General features: G+C 45.0%; 1 protein-coding gene across 7 annotated transcripts in view; it reads left to right on the top strand.

Annotated features, from left to right (window-relative positions):
- SUSD4 (sushi domain containing 4) overlaps nucleotides 1-15415 on the top strand; it is a 109442-nt gene that overhangs the window by 45647 nt on the left and 48380 nt on the right. For all 7 annotated transcript variants that reach the window (XM_032466629.1, XM_032466630.1, XM_032466631.1 and 4 more), the window contains one exon: nucleotides 14725-14937. In XM_032466629.1, the coding sequence (XP_032322520.1) occupies nucleotides 14725-14937 (213 nt within the window). The remainder of the gene's footprint in view (nucleotides 1-14724; nucleotides 14938-15415) is intronic.

Genomic DNA, 15415 nt, shown 5'->3' on the forward strand with positions numbered 1-15415 from the left:
CCGCCCCGGCAGCACTCACCCCGACTCACTGCAGCACCCCTCAGAGCTGTGCAAGTCCCCAGGCCCAGCACTCTGATCCTTAAACAGAAACTCTGGAGCCCCTGGTCACCTCCTGTCCCTGGAGAAGCCCTCCAGATCCTCTGTCTCCCGACCCTGGCACCTTCCTGCTTCCTCCAGACTAAGCCTTCTTATGTAACAAAAATAACCGACAATGAGCAGGTAGACAGGACAGTGCCAGGTGAAAATGGAATACTTCGCAGCCATGCAAAAGGAGGAGGCTGATGGACACGCAGTGGTCAACAGTGATCAGTGGGATGGTTGGGAATATGTGCATCTAAGCTGCCTCTTTCTTTTTAGTTTCACTTTGAAGCCCTTTTGGCTGGTGGCAGGGAGGTTTGCTTACATCTTAACCTGCTGGGCTCTGAGATGATTTGTTAGAAGAAGGAGAAAAACAACTCTCTTTATGCATCAGAAAAGCAACATTCCCCCAATTTTTATGGTCAGAGAAGAACTGCATGTTCTCTACTAGTCCGTTTGAATGAGTTCATAGTTACCCTAATTTAGAGGAAATCCTTTAGATTTAGCAGTCTGATCCCTACACATTTTCCTGGAGGTAAATGTGGGTAGTGGTCTGAGGTATAGGTATCATTATTTCAAGATGCCCATTCCATATTACTCAACCATAAGAAGGAATGAAATAATGTCATTTGCAGCAGTATGGATGGATCTAGAGATTATCATATTGAGAGAAGTCAGACAGAGAAAGACAAATATCATATGATATCACTTGTATGTGGACTCTAAAAAAAAAATGATATAAATTCTATTTACAAACTGAAAACAGACTCACAGACATAGAAAATAAGCTATAGTTACCAAAGGGGAAAGGGTGGGAGGTATAAATTAGGGGTTAGGGATTAACAGACACACGTTACTGAATATAAAATAGATAAACAACAAGGACCTACTGTATAGCACAGGGCATTATATTCAATTTCTTGTAATAACACATAATGGAAAAGAATCTGAAAATAAATATGTGTATGTATATGTATAACTGAATCACTTTGCTGTACGCTTGAAACTAACATTGTAAATCAACTAAACTTCAATAAAAATTGTTTAAAAAGATGCCCATTCCAGCAGGGAGCAGTGTAGTGGATCTCCCTTTGAGGGTTGCTTCCTGCCCTCCAGGTAGGAAGAAGCCTGGATCAGACACCTGGATCCTGTGTTCTATTCTCTCATGTGGTGAGTTTGCACAGTTATTTAAACTTTTTGGTCCCAAATTTCTCAGCTGTAAAATGAGGGGGAAATTATTTAGGTGACTTCTAAGATCGCTTCCAGCAAGAACATTCTGTAATTTCTGTATTGCTGAAAAGTTCTGTTTCCATATAGTTTTGTGGTTTTCAGAATATTTTGATAAGGATCCCATTTGACGTGAATAACCTTGTAAGGGAGATCGGTGATCAAATTTTGTATTTAATATCCATTGCTATTTAAATACCTGATCCTGACCCATTCAGATATAGGATCTGCTGGCACAAATCCCAACAACGAGGGACAACGAGAAGACAGCTGATTCTCAGGGGGGAGAGAACAGGGACAGTGATTACCGAACATCTGGGCAAGTTTTTTACTTTATACAGGTGATGGAAGTAAGATTTTCCTTTAGCTAATCATTTTAAAAACAAAGGAAAAACAAAAAACAAAAAACAGAGCCCTAATCTCTTGTGTTACTTGTATGTACTGAGGTTTACCTGTTAGTAGGACAGAAGATCGTCTTGGTGGTAAAAGAAGACAGCCTTCTTGCACTATCCTGTCCTCACTCAGCCAGCAGCTTCTTTTTTCAGCTTCTTTTTCACTTAGAATCTGGCTCTTCCTCCCTAAAATGCTGAAAAAGTTCCAGTGAGGATGTAAATAAAGATTAGAAACCTCCCAGATGATCTGGGCTCTACTCTGTGACTGAACCACTGAGGCGGAGGGAGTATGCAGTGCTTCTGAAAAGACTGTTTCAAAGTTAGTACTGTCAACAGCTGGATTTTCATATAGTGACTGTGAAAATGAATCTTATCCCGCTGTAATCTTGATCTCATCGTGTTGGTATGTGACTGAAATGAGATCATATATGTAAAATACTTCGCAAACTGTAAAGTTCTCTCCTTGTGGAAAACAGTTTTGATATTGCTCCAGAGCTGTTGATCACAGAAAAGAAGGAAATTTGATTAAAAAAAAAAAAAAGTAACCACAGGCATTTTGAAAATTTGTTCTAGGAAAAAAAAAATTTTTTTTTTTAACCAACCATGAATTGTCTTCTTGGCCGCTTCAGTCTGAGTGCTTGTGCTTTGGGAGTTCCCTACCAATTTTTATCAAAAAGAGACTAGAAATCATGGAATTTAGAAGTAGAAGAGATCTGATAAGTCATCCAGTGGCCTCATCAGTGATAAGATGTTAAAACTCAGGAAGATTGAGTTGCCTGTCCAGGGTCACAGAGCTGGCGAGGCAGGTAACCTCATTATACTCAATAAGAATTTGCTTTAGGAAAGAGCCACATTTTTTTGTGTGTGTGGGTATAAATCTGTTTTTTTTTCTTAACATTTTTTAATTGAGTTATAGTCATTTTACAATGTTGTGTCAAATTCCAGTGTAGAGCACAATTTTTCAGTTATACATGAACATACGTATATTCATTGTCACATTTTTTTTCGCTGTGAGCTACCACAAGATCTTGTATATATTTCCCTATGCTATGCAGTACAATCTTGTTTACCTATTCTACATTTTGAAATCCCAGTCCCTCCCTTCCCACCTCCCGCCCCCTTGGCAACCACAAGTTTGTATTCTATGTCTATGAGTCTGTTTCTGTTTTTTTTTTTTTTTTTTTAGATTCCACATATGAGTGATCTCATATGGTATTTTTCTTTCTCTTTCTGGCTTACTTCACTTAGAATGACATTCTCCAGGAACATCCATGTTGCTGCTGGTGTTATGTTGTAGGTTTTTATGGCTGAATAGTATTCCATTGTATACATATACCACATCTTCTTTATTTAGTCATCTGTTGATGGACATTTAGTCTGTTTCCATGTCTTGGCTATTGTAAATAGTGCTGCTATGAACATTGGGGTGCAGGTGTCATTTTGAAGTTGGGTTCCTTCTGGATATATGCCCAGGAGCGGGATTCCTGGATCATATGGTAAGTCTATTCCTAGTCTTTTGAGGAATCTCCATACTGTTTCCCACAGTGGCTGCACCAAACTGCCTTCCCACCAGCAGTGTAGGAGGGTTCCCTTTTCTCCACAACCTCTCCAGCATTTGTCATTTGTGGACTTTTGAATGATGGCCATTCTGACTGGTGTGAGGTGATACCTCATTGTAGTTTTGATTTGCATTTCTCTGATAATTAGTGATATTGAGCATTTTTTCATGTGCCTATTGATCATTTGTATTTCTTCCTTGGAGAATTGCTTGTTTAGGTCTTTTGCCCACTTTTGGATTGGGTTGTTTGTGTTTTTTTTATTAAGTCTTATGAGCTGCTTATGTATTTTGGAGATCAAGCCTGTGTCGGTTTCACTTGCAAAAATTTTCTCCCATTCTGTAGGTTGTCGTTTTGTTTTACTTATGGTTTAGGAAAGAGCCACATTTTTAACTTATCAGTTTAAAAAATTTATCCATGACTTCTTCAAATGTTTGTCAACAGATAATCCTAAAGTTGATATTGGGCCATTTCTGTGCTGCCATCTTCCATTCTTCTTCCCTGTTGATGGAAGACATCCTGAGCTTTTTCTGATGAACGGTTTTCTGTGCTTGCTGTATTTCAAAGAGATAAAGGTTGATTCTGTTTTCCCCAGTTATAATATCACAATCTGGAATAATTTTATTATGTTGCTGGGCATGCTTTTATAGAGCAGTATCAGGAGACTGGAGTGAAATCACATTATGAATTAGCATTGTTATCAGTTTTATTGGAGCTGAAGCGGAGTGAAAGGATTTTGGAATAATTGGCTAATCAAAGCGAATTAAATCAAGAGGGGAAAAATATCAGTTCTGGCATCAAATGGGGAGTGCTATGACTTCCACATCTGTGGTCTTTATCCATTTTAATCAAGTCGAAATTATGCCATTAAGACTTATTTTTGCTACATTTACTTGCTCAGACATAGCAGACTTTATATTCATCTCTGGGTATTTCTTAAAACATTAAAACATTCTCACTCTTTCTAGGGAAATGTTACCTAACTTGACTACCATCCAAATATTCCGCGTTGCTATTGTGTTTATAACTGTGTGTGCAGTATTCAACGTAGATTCTGAGTCGTGGAATCCAGAATACTGAGTTTTCAAACCACCTTGATAAATCCTGTATCTTCCAACTCATTGTTGTGTCTCCAAAAACCTAGATTTAAATAGTATCTTGTTAGTATAAATTTGGTGTAAGAAGTAGTATGTCCTGCTATTGGTATGGCAGAAACATTACTGTAGTAACTAGCCTGGACTTGCTTTCTGGTGTTTCTTTGCTCTATTTCCCCAGGGATACTGCTTTTGCAGTGAAAAATCTGTTTAGCCTAATAAATAAATGGTACCAGTAATCAGCTTCCTGCTTTTTCCCCATATACCTCTTAAATAGGCAGAGTGATAATGCCCTGAATTATGGAATGATACAGCACTAAGTTCACAAACAAAATTAATTTAGAAACCTTCGATTTCCTTTGTTGAATTTTCTGTGTTGTCTCTTATTGGAAAATTTGTCCTTCTGTTCTTTTGCTCTGATCTCTTTCTCCATAAATCTTAGAATCCTTGGTATTTTCTGTTTGGTTTTGGTTTGACTCATTGGTGGCCAGGAATGTTCACATCCTTGTGCCCGAATCAGGGGGTGCTTTAGAGCTTGATCACTCACCCGAAGAGAGCCCTGGAGAGGTTTCCTCCAGGAACAGGCTGGGCTGCTGTCTTTAGAACAAAGGCCAGAGCAGTCAGTGCACTGAGGGAAATCTACTGGAAATCTACAGATTTCCCCTCCAAGCTTGCCTCTTGATTTAAAGAAATCAGACTTCAATTCTCTGGAGGTTTCTGTGTTTCCATTGACTGTTTTAACTGTTCTATGACTTCACCGTTTGGCCAAGAGAAGGAGTCTGGAAGTATTTGTTGCTGCTCCTGTGATCAGCAGTCATTTTCAAAGACACTTAATTCTAGGGCAAGTTAGGAAAAAAAGATAAGCTTAAATATTTTTGGAAATTAAGGTGGTGCTAGGAAATTTGGAGATTGCCTCTTTATGAAGCTATATGCTTTTGTTCTTGAAGGAGCTGGTTGAATATAATAACATATCAGTTTACATATATTTACCGTACACTTTACCACTTGCTAGCTATTGCTTTACGCATATTTACATCTCATTTGAATTTCACAATACCTTTGAAGTAGGCACTATCCTTATAATACCCATTTTCTGTATAAACAAACCTAAGACACAGAGAGGTCAAGTAACTTACCCAAGGTTACACAGCTAGGAGTTGGCAGAGTCCAGATTTCTAAGCACACAGTCTCACTCCAGAACCTGAGCCCTGAAGCACCCACTACGTCACTGGAAGTAAATTTATGTTCGCACATAGAATGACAAGGTGGAGTATCTTTAAAGCAGTGCTTTTCAAACCTTTTGGACTGTGAACCACTGAAAGAAATATATTTTACATTGCGGACCAGCATGTGTGCACAAGTAGAACTAATAAAACCACACAAAACAGTACTCACCCTTACTGTGAAGGATGCCCTCTGACTTTTCCTTTCTATTTCATTTCTAAAAAGTGCTGCTTGTGATCCTTAAAATTGATTTTGTGACCTGTTATAAGGCCACAGCTTGCAGATCAACAACTCAAGGTCCAAGATGCAAGCTGGCTCTACAGGGCAGCCCAGCTCACATCATCTGTTGAGTGAGTGCCAGTCAGCTCCTTCCCCCCAGTGCCCCACACTGTGGACCGGGTGAACATAGTAGACACAGACGATCGTTTTCCTTCCCCCAACTCTATTTTTTCACACATGGAGATTATTTTGACTGGAATAGAGAAGGTCAAGAAATACTAATGATGTGGGGGGATGTGGGTTACAAGTGAATCTCTAAAGCAAATTACATTTTCTCATTGGTTTTAATGATCATTTTAACAACGGTAAATTGTAAAATTGCTGTTTCTACCACATTCTGACTCTAGAACCTCCTCTTATTCCAGTGAGGATCTCCCGTGGCCCATTCTGGCTTTTCTTTTAGAGGTGGGTTCCTTTGGAAGGGGCTTACCTCCTCCTCCATCTCCATGAGAGTTGAGGCACTCTAGCATCCTTGGGGCCTAGTTTACTCAGTCCTTCTAGCATTTCCTAGAAGATGTTTGGCAGCCCTTAAGCTGTCTATCACTGGGGAGGAGGATGCTCTGAATGTCTGTGCCTGACCTCTTCTCAGGACAGACCTCCAGGAGATGTAGAACTTCTCTAGAATCTCAGGCTCAGAGGAACCCTGGAGCTCGACATTAACTTGAACCAATTCTGGAGGCCTTATGGGTGGGCGGGCAGAGCACGGACCATCCCAAACGTGTGGTTGGCTGCAAGGTGGCCAGAAACTTCTGGCACATCAGATAGTCCTGTGTTACCAGGCCACCAACAGCCAGGAGCATTGTGTTTTAAAATATTGGCATTAGAGAACTGATTTATTTGCTGAATAGGTTTTGCCTAATATGATTTCTTTACTATTGCCTCTCCCACCCTCTTCTTTTTGTTGCTGATGCCTTGTTACAGATACAACACCAGCTCACATGGAATAAGACAGGCCATCAATACATGTGTTCATTAACAAAAATAAGTTAAAGTAGTTCTAAGAGCAAGAGATTTTTGAGGTGGTGGGGAAGGTCAAGGTGAGGTGTGTGTTTGCAGTAAGGAGGTGGTCAAAGGGGCCCCTCATCACAGGTCCTCAGGACCTTCCCAGTGCATTTTAGTTTGTGCTTGTAATGCAGCAAGCTCAGTGATGAAATTTTCAGAATCTTTAAAAATTGGAATGGCTTTTTGAAGATTCTCCTCTAATGAGACAGAAGGTTCTCTTCTTGGTATAAAGGCTGATTGAAGCATAGTGACATTTTACTAGTTTGGTGTTTTAAAAAGAAACTTTGTTGGCATGGCTGATGGTGGGGAAAAAGACAGATTTCAGCCCAAGGATGCTGGAATTGGAAGGCTCACATCCAGTGGGGAAAGCCCTTCGTGGTCAAGAGGGACTTTCTCAAGCTTACGGCATCCTTCTCCCTTTATCCTTTCGCCGTTGAAAGCAATATGCACTCCACTCTCTAGGACTAATTCAATTTCATGAAACTGATATCTGAGGTTAGGTTGTGATCTCCTCAAGAGCATCTTTCATCACCAGAAATGTTCTACCTTGCTCCCGAAATGGTCAATGGGTGTCCGATGGCTGACTGCCTGGATTCTTGGCTACTTGAGGGGACAAAAAAAGGCTCCCCAGCCCATTCATGTTGCGACTGTGCACTGGGAGGTATCAGCGTTGGGGGATCCATGAGGAATGCTTCCTATCAAATCATTAAACATTTCCCCATTGCTGCTGGCTCAGTCCTGTTTTAGCAGATATGGGACTCAAAAACACGAATATTCTTTCCCTCAAAGAGTTTATGATGTTGTGAAGATTTGAGTCATTCACAAGCATGAAATATGACAGGAAAAGGCTAAGTGGGGACAAGATCGCAAGTGGCAGGAGCACTGGGCTGTGAGTCAGAGGCCCAAGCTTTGGTTCCAGCTCTGTGATTAGCCATCAGAGTGAATGGATGCACGCCTGGCGTCTGCAGGCCTTGGCGTCCTCCTCTGGGAGACCAAGAGACCTCTAAGGTGATTGCAGTGCCAACTGTGTGAGACTGACAGTGAGTGCTGTGGGGAGAGGTGGGGGGTGAGGCCTAGGGGTTGCTTTTGATTCTAGTTAAACTTTCCAGACATGTCTGTTTAAACTTTTAGCAGGGATGCCCTTTTCCCAGTAGCCCCAGCACCTTCTCACTAAGTAAATGCATAAAAAATCAATTTTTGCATCTATATCCTGTTTCTTCCCCCAAAGACTCATATAGCAGTTTACAGAGAAATGGAAACCCAGCCCTAGTTCTAAATTGATTTGGCTACATTTGATACACCCTTCCTTTCTAGGATATGACTTTTCAGTTATAATAAGCCAAAAAGATTGCTTTTCACACCTCTTTCATTTTTATGATTCTTTTCAAAGACTTCTTATGTTGCCCACAGTAAAACTGTCTGGTAGGTTTTAGCAGACTCAGAAGTAACCAAGCCAGAAGTGTCAAGACCTCATAATGAGACTGAGGGTTGATGCGTTTCTTTGTATGTGAAGACGAGGACACTCTCGACCCCACTGAGAATGAGTCCAAATTACAGCTCCACCCTTGACTTGTTCCTGGGGTCACAAACAGCACCAGCAACAGCGATGCTAGGACTTAGAATATGACACAGGCTGAGCAAGCACCAGAGGGGACCTCAGGCTAGGACTCTGCACCAGGCTGTTGAGATCCCAGGGCTCAGGTGCTACCCCCCCTACTCCCTCCACCCCCTCAACAGGCTGCTCACCTGAACTTGGGGGTCCAGAGAGAAACAGCATCCTCTGGAGTGTGGGGGCAGTCAACATTCACATCACTCACATTTAAAAGTGCCTGTATACCTTTAGGAAAACTCATTAGTCTGGGTTCTCCAGAGAACACAGAACCCATAGGAGATACATCACATGCACCCACAATAAGGATGGAGGCTGAGAAGTCCAAGGTCTGCAGTTGGCAGCCTGGGGACCCAGGAGAGCCACAGATGTATTTCTAGTCTGAGTCCAAAGCCCTGAGAACCAGGAAAGCTGATGGTGTAAATTCCAGCCTCAGTCTGAGTCTGAAGGCAGGAGAAGACTGCTGTGCCAGCTTGAAGACAATCAGGAGAGAGCAAGAATTCGCTTGACTCTCCCAGTTATATTCAGGCCATCAACAGATTAGGTGATGCTCACCCATGCAAGGGAGGGCAATCTGCTTTACTCAGTCTACCCACTCAGATGTTAATCTTATCCAGAAACATCCTTCCAGACACTCCCAGAGTAAATGTTTTGGCTGAATATCTGGGCATCCCATGGCCTAGTCAAGTGGACACTTAAAAATGAACCAGCATAGAGACTGTCTCTCATATATGTGTTGCACGCTGAATTGAACTGAGGAAGAACTGCTGGGCGGTGCTGCTTCTGAGGACCTATTCAAATGTTCTCTTTTCCTCCCTCTTTGCCCCCACCCCCGCCCCCCACAGATAAATATATTAGAAATCATTCTGTGAACTCTTTCTCCATGATACGGCAACTCAGCTCAAAAGCATACGCAGAATGTGAAGACTAGGAGGAAAACTGATTGGGACCTCAGGACTATGGTTCCTAGGATAAGATTATTCAAGCGGGCTCACAGGCATTATTTCCCACTCCTCTTCCTGACACCTAAAGCCGCCGCCCCCTTGATGGATGTATCATCTGATGGCACTGATCATCGACAGTACAGAGAGACATTAAGAGAACAGCGCCACAGAAAAATGACCCCAGCTGGGAACTGATCCACTAGGGGATCATTTGAAAAGTGGAGTCTGAAGCAGTGGCAAGCCCTAGAAAATTATTATCTTGCTCAATGGGATTAGTTGTCCAAAATGAAGAATATTTTCTTCTTATACCATCCCATCTTCTGATTGCTCTCTTTTTACTGCATGTTCTTATTTCCCTTGCCGGTGCCAACAGCTGGCTCCCACGGCCATAGCGTCCTGATCATCAGCACTGTCCCAGGCACAGAAACAGAGCCAGAGGCTAGCTGTTTTACGGGAAAGCAGAGAAAGCGGACGGGAATGCTCTTCTGAAAAGGAGGGAGTACGGAAAGAAAGAGTACAGAATTGGATTCACTAGGAAGTTCTGCTGCTCTCCCATCATAATTTCCATGACGCTCTCATCATTTACTTATTTATTACAGCAGGAGTCATTTTTCTGGTGGATTCAGGGCAGCATCTTCAGCTCTCTCTTGAATGCTCTGTCCTTCTCTGAGAGAGAACAGCTCTGTGGCTCGGGGCAGGGAGGTGTGACAAGCTGAGGGATCAGTGCCTGGGACTGATCAACTTGGCTCATTTGTTAGCAGGCGAAGAAATGTGTGTGTGGTGGGTGGGAGAGGCACAGGTATCTTAGCCAAATCATTAGCATAAACCTATCTTGGACCCTACAGTGGAGAGGGAGGAGGAGGGCTGAGGTGTTTGAGGATGTGGACTGGAAGAAGGTTGTAAACTTCTAAAGAATGCAGTCTGTTTGGGCTGGCAGAAAATAGGAAGGTGAGAGGGTGTTAGAAGACTGTGTGTCTGTGCTGGGGAAAAGCATGTATTCCACCTCCCTTGTCTGTGGAATACATAAGCTTCCGGGACTATCAAAGTGATGGGTGTTACTGTTCGGTGGGATGGGGTAGGGGCATTTGCCTGATGAGTCCAGCAGAGTATGTGGCTTCATCCATCCGTCATCCATCCATCCAACAATCCTTCATTGGCAGCACTTGTGGAATGCCCACACTCACTGTACACCATCCTAAGTGCCGGAGCTGAAGAATTAGACGTGGTCACCCGCTCTGGGAGTTCACAGCCCAGTGAGAGAGACAGCTAAATAGACCAGCATCGACAGGGTTGGGGGCACACTAAGAGAGGTCAGCCCAGGGTGCCTAGATGCGAAGAGAGGCTTCCGGTTCTGACTCTGAAGGGGGAAGGAAGGCTTCCAGGGGGAGGTGCTGTTTAAGCTGAGTCCTGTAGGATGAGCACATTATGAGGCACATCCTTCCCTCAGTGGAGGTTCCAGCATAACTCCCCATCCTGCCTTAGTAGGGGGCAGGTCCCTCCTCCAGGGTTCGGGTCCCCTCCCTGCCCCCATCCAGACCTGGGAAACTTATCTCCCTCCTGCCTCTCCTTTGCTCCCACCCTATCTGCAACCTTTCTTTCTCCCTGCTGTGTAGAGACATACTGAATTCTCTTTCATCTTAAAATTTTATTGCGACAGCAATAAACCTCTCCCTTGACCCTAATCCAGGGATAACTACCACCCTATGTTCTTCTGTTCACATTAAGCGTCTGGAAAGAGAAACCCATACTTACTGTCACCCGCCCACTTCAGACATCAGCTGGCAGGCTTCCTCCCCCAGAGACAGTTTCTTCCTGTCTCTGAAGCTGCCTGAGCAGTGGCCCCAGTGCTCTTGTCTTCAGCCTTCTTCTCAGACCTTTGCTTAGCTGACCTGTGGGTGGCATCAGACACCACCGCCCATTCCTTCCTTCCTGAAACGCTTTCCCTTGCTTCTGTGACCCAGTCAGGCTTCCTTCTCCATGGCCGTGTATCCCCAGTGTCCTTTGTGGGTGCCTCGGCTGCTGCTCCCCTCACTCTGTGCTTGTACCCACCTGTGCCTGCAGCAGCCACCATGTGCAGACGCCCAGCTCAGGGCGCTACAGAGCTTCGGACTCACCCTCCAGCTGATCGCCAGCCATCTCTGCCTGGGTGTCCGCCAAGAACTCAGGCTCATGGTCCCGCACCTGACACATCATTGTTCTCTCCACCTTGTCCCGTAGTCTGAGTGCACGGCCCCACCATCTACTCCGTCATCAGCATCAGAACTTGGGAATTATCCTAGATGCCCCTCTTTTAATTCATCCCCTTAAACCCCTCCTCCATAGGGTTATTATTACTATTATTATTATTATTATTATTATTATATTATTATTATTATTATTATTATTATTATTATTATTATTATTATTATTGTATAGTAGTTGATTTACAATGTTGTGTTAGTTTCTGGTGTTCAGCATAGTGATTCAGCTATATATATATATATTCTTTTTCATTATAGGTTATTACGAGCTATTGGATGTAGTTACATGTGCTATACAATAGGACTTTATTGTTTATCTATTTTATATATAGTAGCTTGTATCTGCCAATCCCAAGGTTCTAATTTATATGCACCCCCTGCTTTCCCCTTTGGTAACCATAAGTTTGTTTTCTATGACTGTGAGTTTGTTTCTGTTTTGTAAATAAGTTCACTGGTGTCCTTCCGATCTCTCGTGGCCCTCTCTATTCCATTGCCTCCACCTTGGTTCCGACTCCTCATTTCCCACCCGGTTATGGCATGAGCCTTGAAATCCCACAGTGCTCAGGTGCTGGTCTGGGCAGGTGCGAGACTGGCCGCCTAAGTCACTGGGAGAGCTTTCTAAAACCCAAGGCTTCTTGGCCCCACCCCAGCCAGAGAGAGCCCGGATCAGTGGTCTGTCCTTTTACAAAGCTGCCCCCATGTTCCTGAAGTGCAGCTGGTGGCCTGGGAGGCACTTCTGATGAGCTTCCTGCCCCCTGCTTGGTCTGTACCAGTCAGTCCTCCGCTTGGGTACAAGAAAGATCGTTCACAAATGCAGATCAGATCTCAATCCTGTCTTTGTTCAGAGCTCTCAGAACTTGCCACCACCCCCACCCCTCACCTCCTCCTCAAGCCCAGGCCCTCAGCTCACATGTAAAACCATCAAGGTCTGTGGCCATCTCTCGCCCTCCCTCCATCCCCCAGGGCTCCACGTATGGCAGTTACCCTGCCCCCAGCCCGGCAGGACCACCTTTTTCCTAAAATGTGCTCAGCTGCTTCCCACCTCCATCCATGCCTTCCCACCTCGCCCCATGGTGCCCTCTCTCCCTCTGGCTGGCTGGTGAGGATTCAGCCCGAGGTCTTCCAGAAGCCCATCCCTCCTCTGTGGCAGTACTCGACTTACCCTTCTGTGGCCACCCACTGCCGGATAATGCGTGCCCTGCCCGAGGCTGTCAGAGCAGAGACAGGCTCTATTAGACTTAACAGCCTGAGTGTGAGAATGACTTTCACCCACAGACTGCCAGAAAATGCCCAGACCACTCAGGTTTCTGTGTGTTTATGCTCCTACGCTTTCTAGGCAGGGATGGAATCACGAATTCCATTGCTGCTAGTTGCCACCTCAGTGCCATAATGGATATACCTTTAAAGGACCCACCCTGAGACAGCCAGACTCAGAAGGAAATCATTGACCTTCATCACTCAGGACGCACTTGACAATCTACAATTCTTTCTTTTGAAATAAGAACATGAAGCCATCACTTAATGCCTTGACAGTACTTTATTGCCCTCCTCCCCAGACGGGTGGTGACACCCCTCTGCAGGGCTGGAACACAGCCTGCGCTGTCAGGTGCTCAGTATGAACAGCATGGCAGAGCTGCAGCTTCATGTGAGGGTGGCTGGGAGGGCTGGATGGTGTCTCCTTTGTCAAAGCATCTTCTGTTTGATAAGTGTCAGACCCTCTCCCAAAGAAGGAGATGTCATCGAGCCAGATGTGGATGCTGTCCGCTTCCCTGCCTCCCTGCTTGGCTTTTTACTCAGCCCACAGCCTCATGACCTCTACAGAGAGAGCATGTTACTACTTCCAGACATCCTGTGACTGAGGTGCGTCCTGTGCCATGTGGCTTTCAGCACAGCGGTGCTGGAAGAAGGTCCAGGGTCACTAGGCCAGCTGGGGAGGGCAGCGAGTGAGTCCTCCATGAGCACATGGAAGTTGGGGTAGGGGCATCACCTACCAGCTGACGACGTTTTGCAAGCCCAGTATGTTAGAGAAGATCAGATATCTTAAGAGTTCAATATCTGGTCATCACCTGGAAACCACGTAAATCCTCCAAGAGCCCCAATTAAGCCCAGCTTACTCCCTTAAGCTGCTGTCCTGTGACCTCCCGGTACCCGCCGCCCAGTTCCATGACTCCACACTGGCCTCCTCACTTAGCCAGACTTTCTGAGGTCACCCCAGGATGAACCCCCGACTCCCTTTTCCAATTCTGTTTATTCACTCATCAAACATTTATGGGGCTCTTTCTATGCAGGACCGTGATAGATTCCATGGGATACAAAAGTGAAAAATTCTCAGAACCTGTCCTTGAGGGGCTCATAGGCCACGATGAGAGGTGGCCATTCTCCAAATAGTTCAGTATAGGGCTGTGTTTGCGCTACAGTGATGGAACAAAGAGGGGATAGATTGGGGAGAGTGGGGTTAAGGAAGGGCTCCCGGAGGAGAAGAAACTTGAACCAGACCTGGCAGATGCCGGGACAGGGTGATGGTGAAGATGGGGCTAGGAAAATTCCCTGCACACCTCTTCCACACACCCTGTGTAGCTCTCACGACCACTTGCTGGTCCCCAAACCCAGCCCCCTGTCTCCCAGCCCAACCATGTTATTTGCCGTTCCCCTGTGCATCCCTCCAAGGCTGGTTCTGCCCCTGAAATCAGACCCATCCTTCAAGGCTGGGCTTGGAGTCCATCTGCCCCTTTCCAGACCACTTCTCTCTCTTCAGCCCCCTTGAGCATTTTGTATCTTGGTAGCAACATGTGCCATTATGTATTCCTTTTGTTGCTTACTTTTCCTCATCTCCCCTCTCCTAGGACCTTCTTGAGGAACAAATTTGGCTGTGGAACTGAAATCACGAATGAGCCCTTATCTAAGCAAAGAGCAAAAAGCAGAGTGAAATGTGCACACGAATGTTTATCTTCTTGGCTTTTTTGTTGGTGTAGTTGGGCGGTCCAACGGGAAGAACACAGCACCTGCCATTTACCTTGGAAGACCCTCGGCATCTGAGAAATATACTCAGAGGCACCGTTTCTTCTCTCTGTCCATGTAGGGTTCGATGACCTTCAGGTGTGCGCTGACCCAGGCGTCCCCGAGAATGGCTTCAGGACGCCCAGCAGCGGGGTTTTCTTTGAGAGCTCTGTCACCCGATTTCACTGCCAAGACGGATTCAAGCTGAAGGGCTCTACAAAGAGACTGTGTATGAAACATCTGAACGGAACCCTAGGTTGGGTCCCGAGTGATAAACCCGTCTGTGTGCAGGAAGGTAAAGTACTCCCCGGTCCTCCCCACCCCTCCCCCTCCCCCACCCCGCGGAAGCCGCTCACGTGGTCAGCTTGTCCGGCCACGGCTGCAGGGCCCCGAGGCTGTGTGCCCGAGGGGCCGGTACCCGGAGCTGCTCTGCCTCCGGGCGAGCCCTGCAGGCTGATGGAAGAGCGTGCGTGCGTAATGACGGCCGGGGCGGGGAATACGTGCATCTCAGCATCGGCAGTAATCGTCTTCCCTCTCTATCTCAATTTCAATCCAATTTATCGCCATTTTTGTCAATGCAAGAGAGCAACTCGGATGACATTAGGGCTATTTATTATCGGGCTGCCAACCCAGCACTCATTTCTGCGTTACTCAATAAAAAACGCAGTAAATATATTGGGCAAAAACTGTATATAATGATGCCGAAGATGCATGTTACTCAGAGGATTAAATCAATTACTACTTATCGTTCTGTGTTAGACATGATTCATTTA

The sequence above is a fragment of the Camelus ferus genome, chromosome 23 (assembly GCF_009834535.1).
Source record: "Camelus ferus isolate YT-003-E chromosome 23, BCGSAC_Cfer_1.0, whole genome shotgun sequence".
NCBI lineage: Eukaryota > Metazoa > Chordata > Mammalia > Artiodactyla > Camelidae > Camelus > Camelus ferus.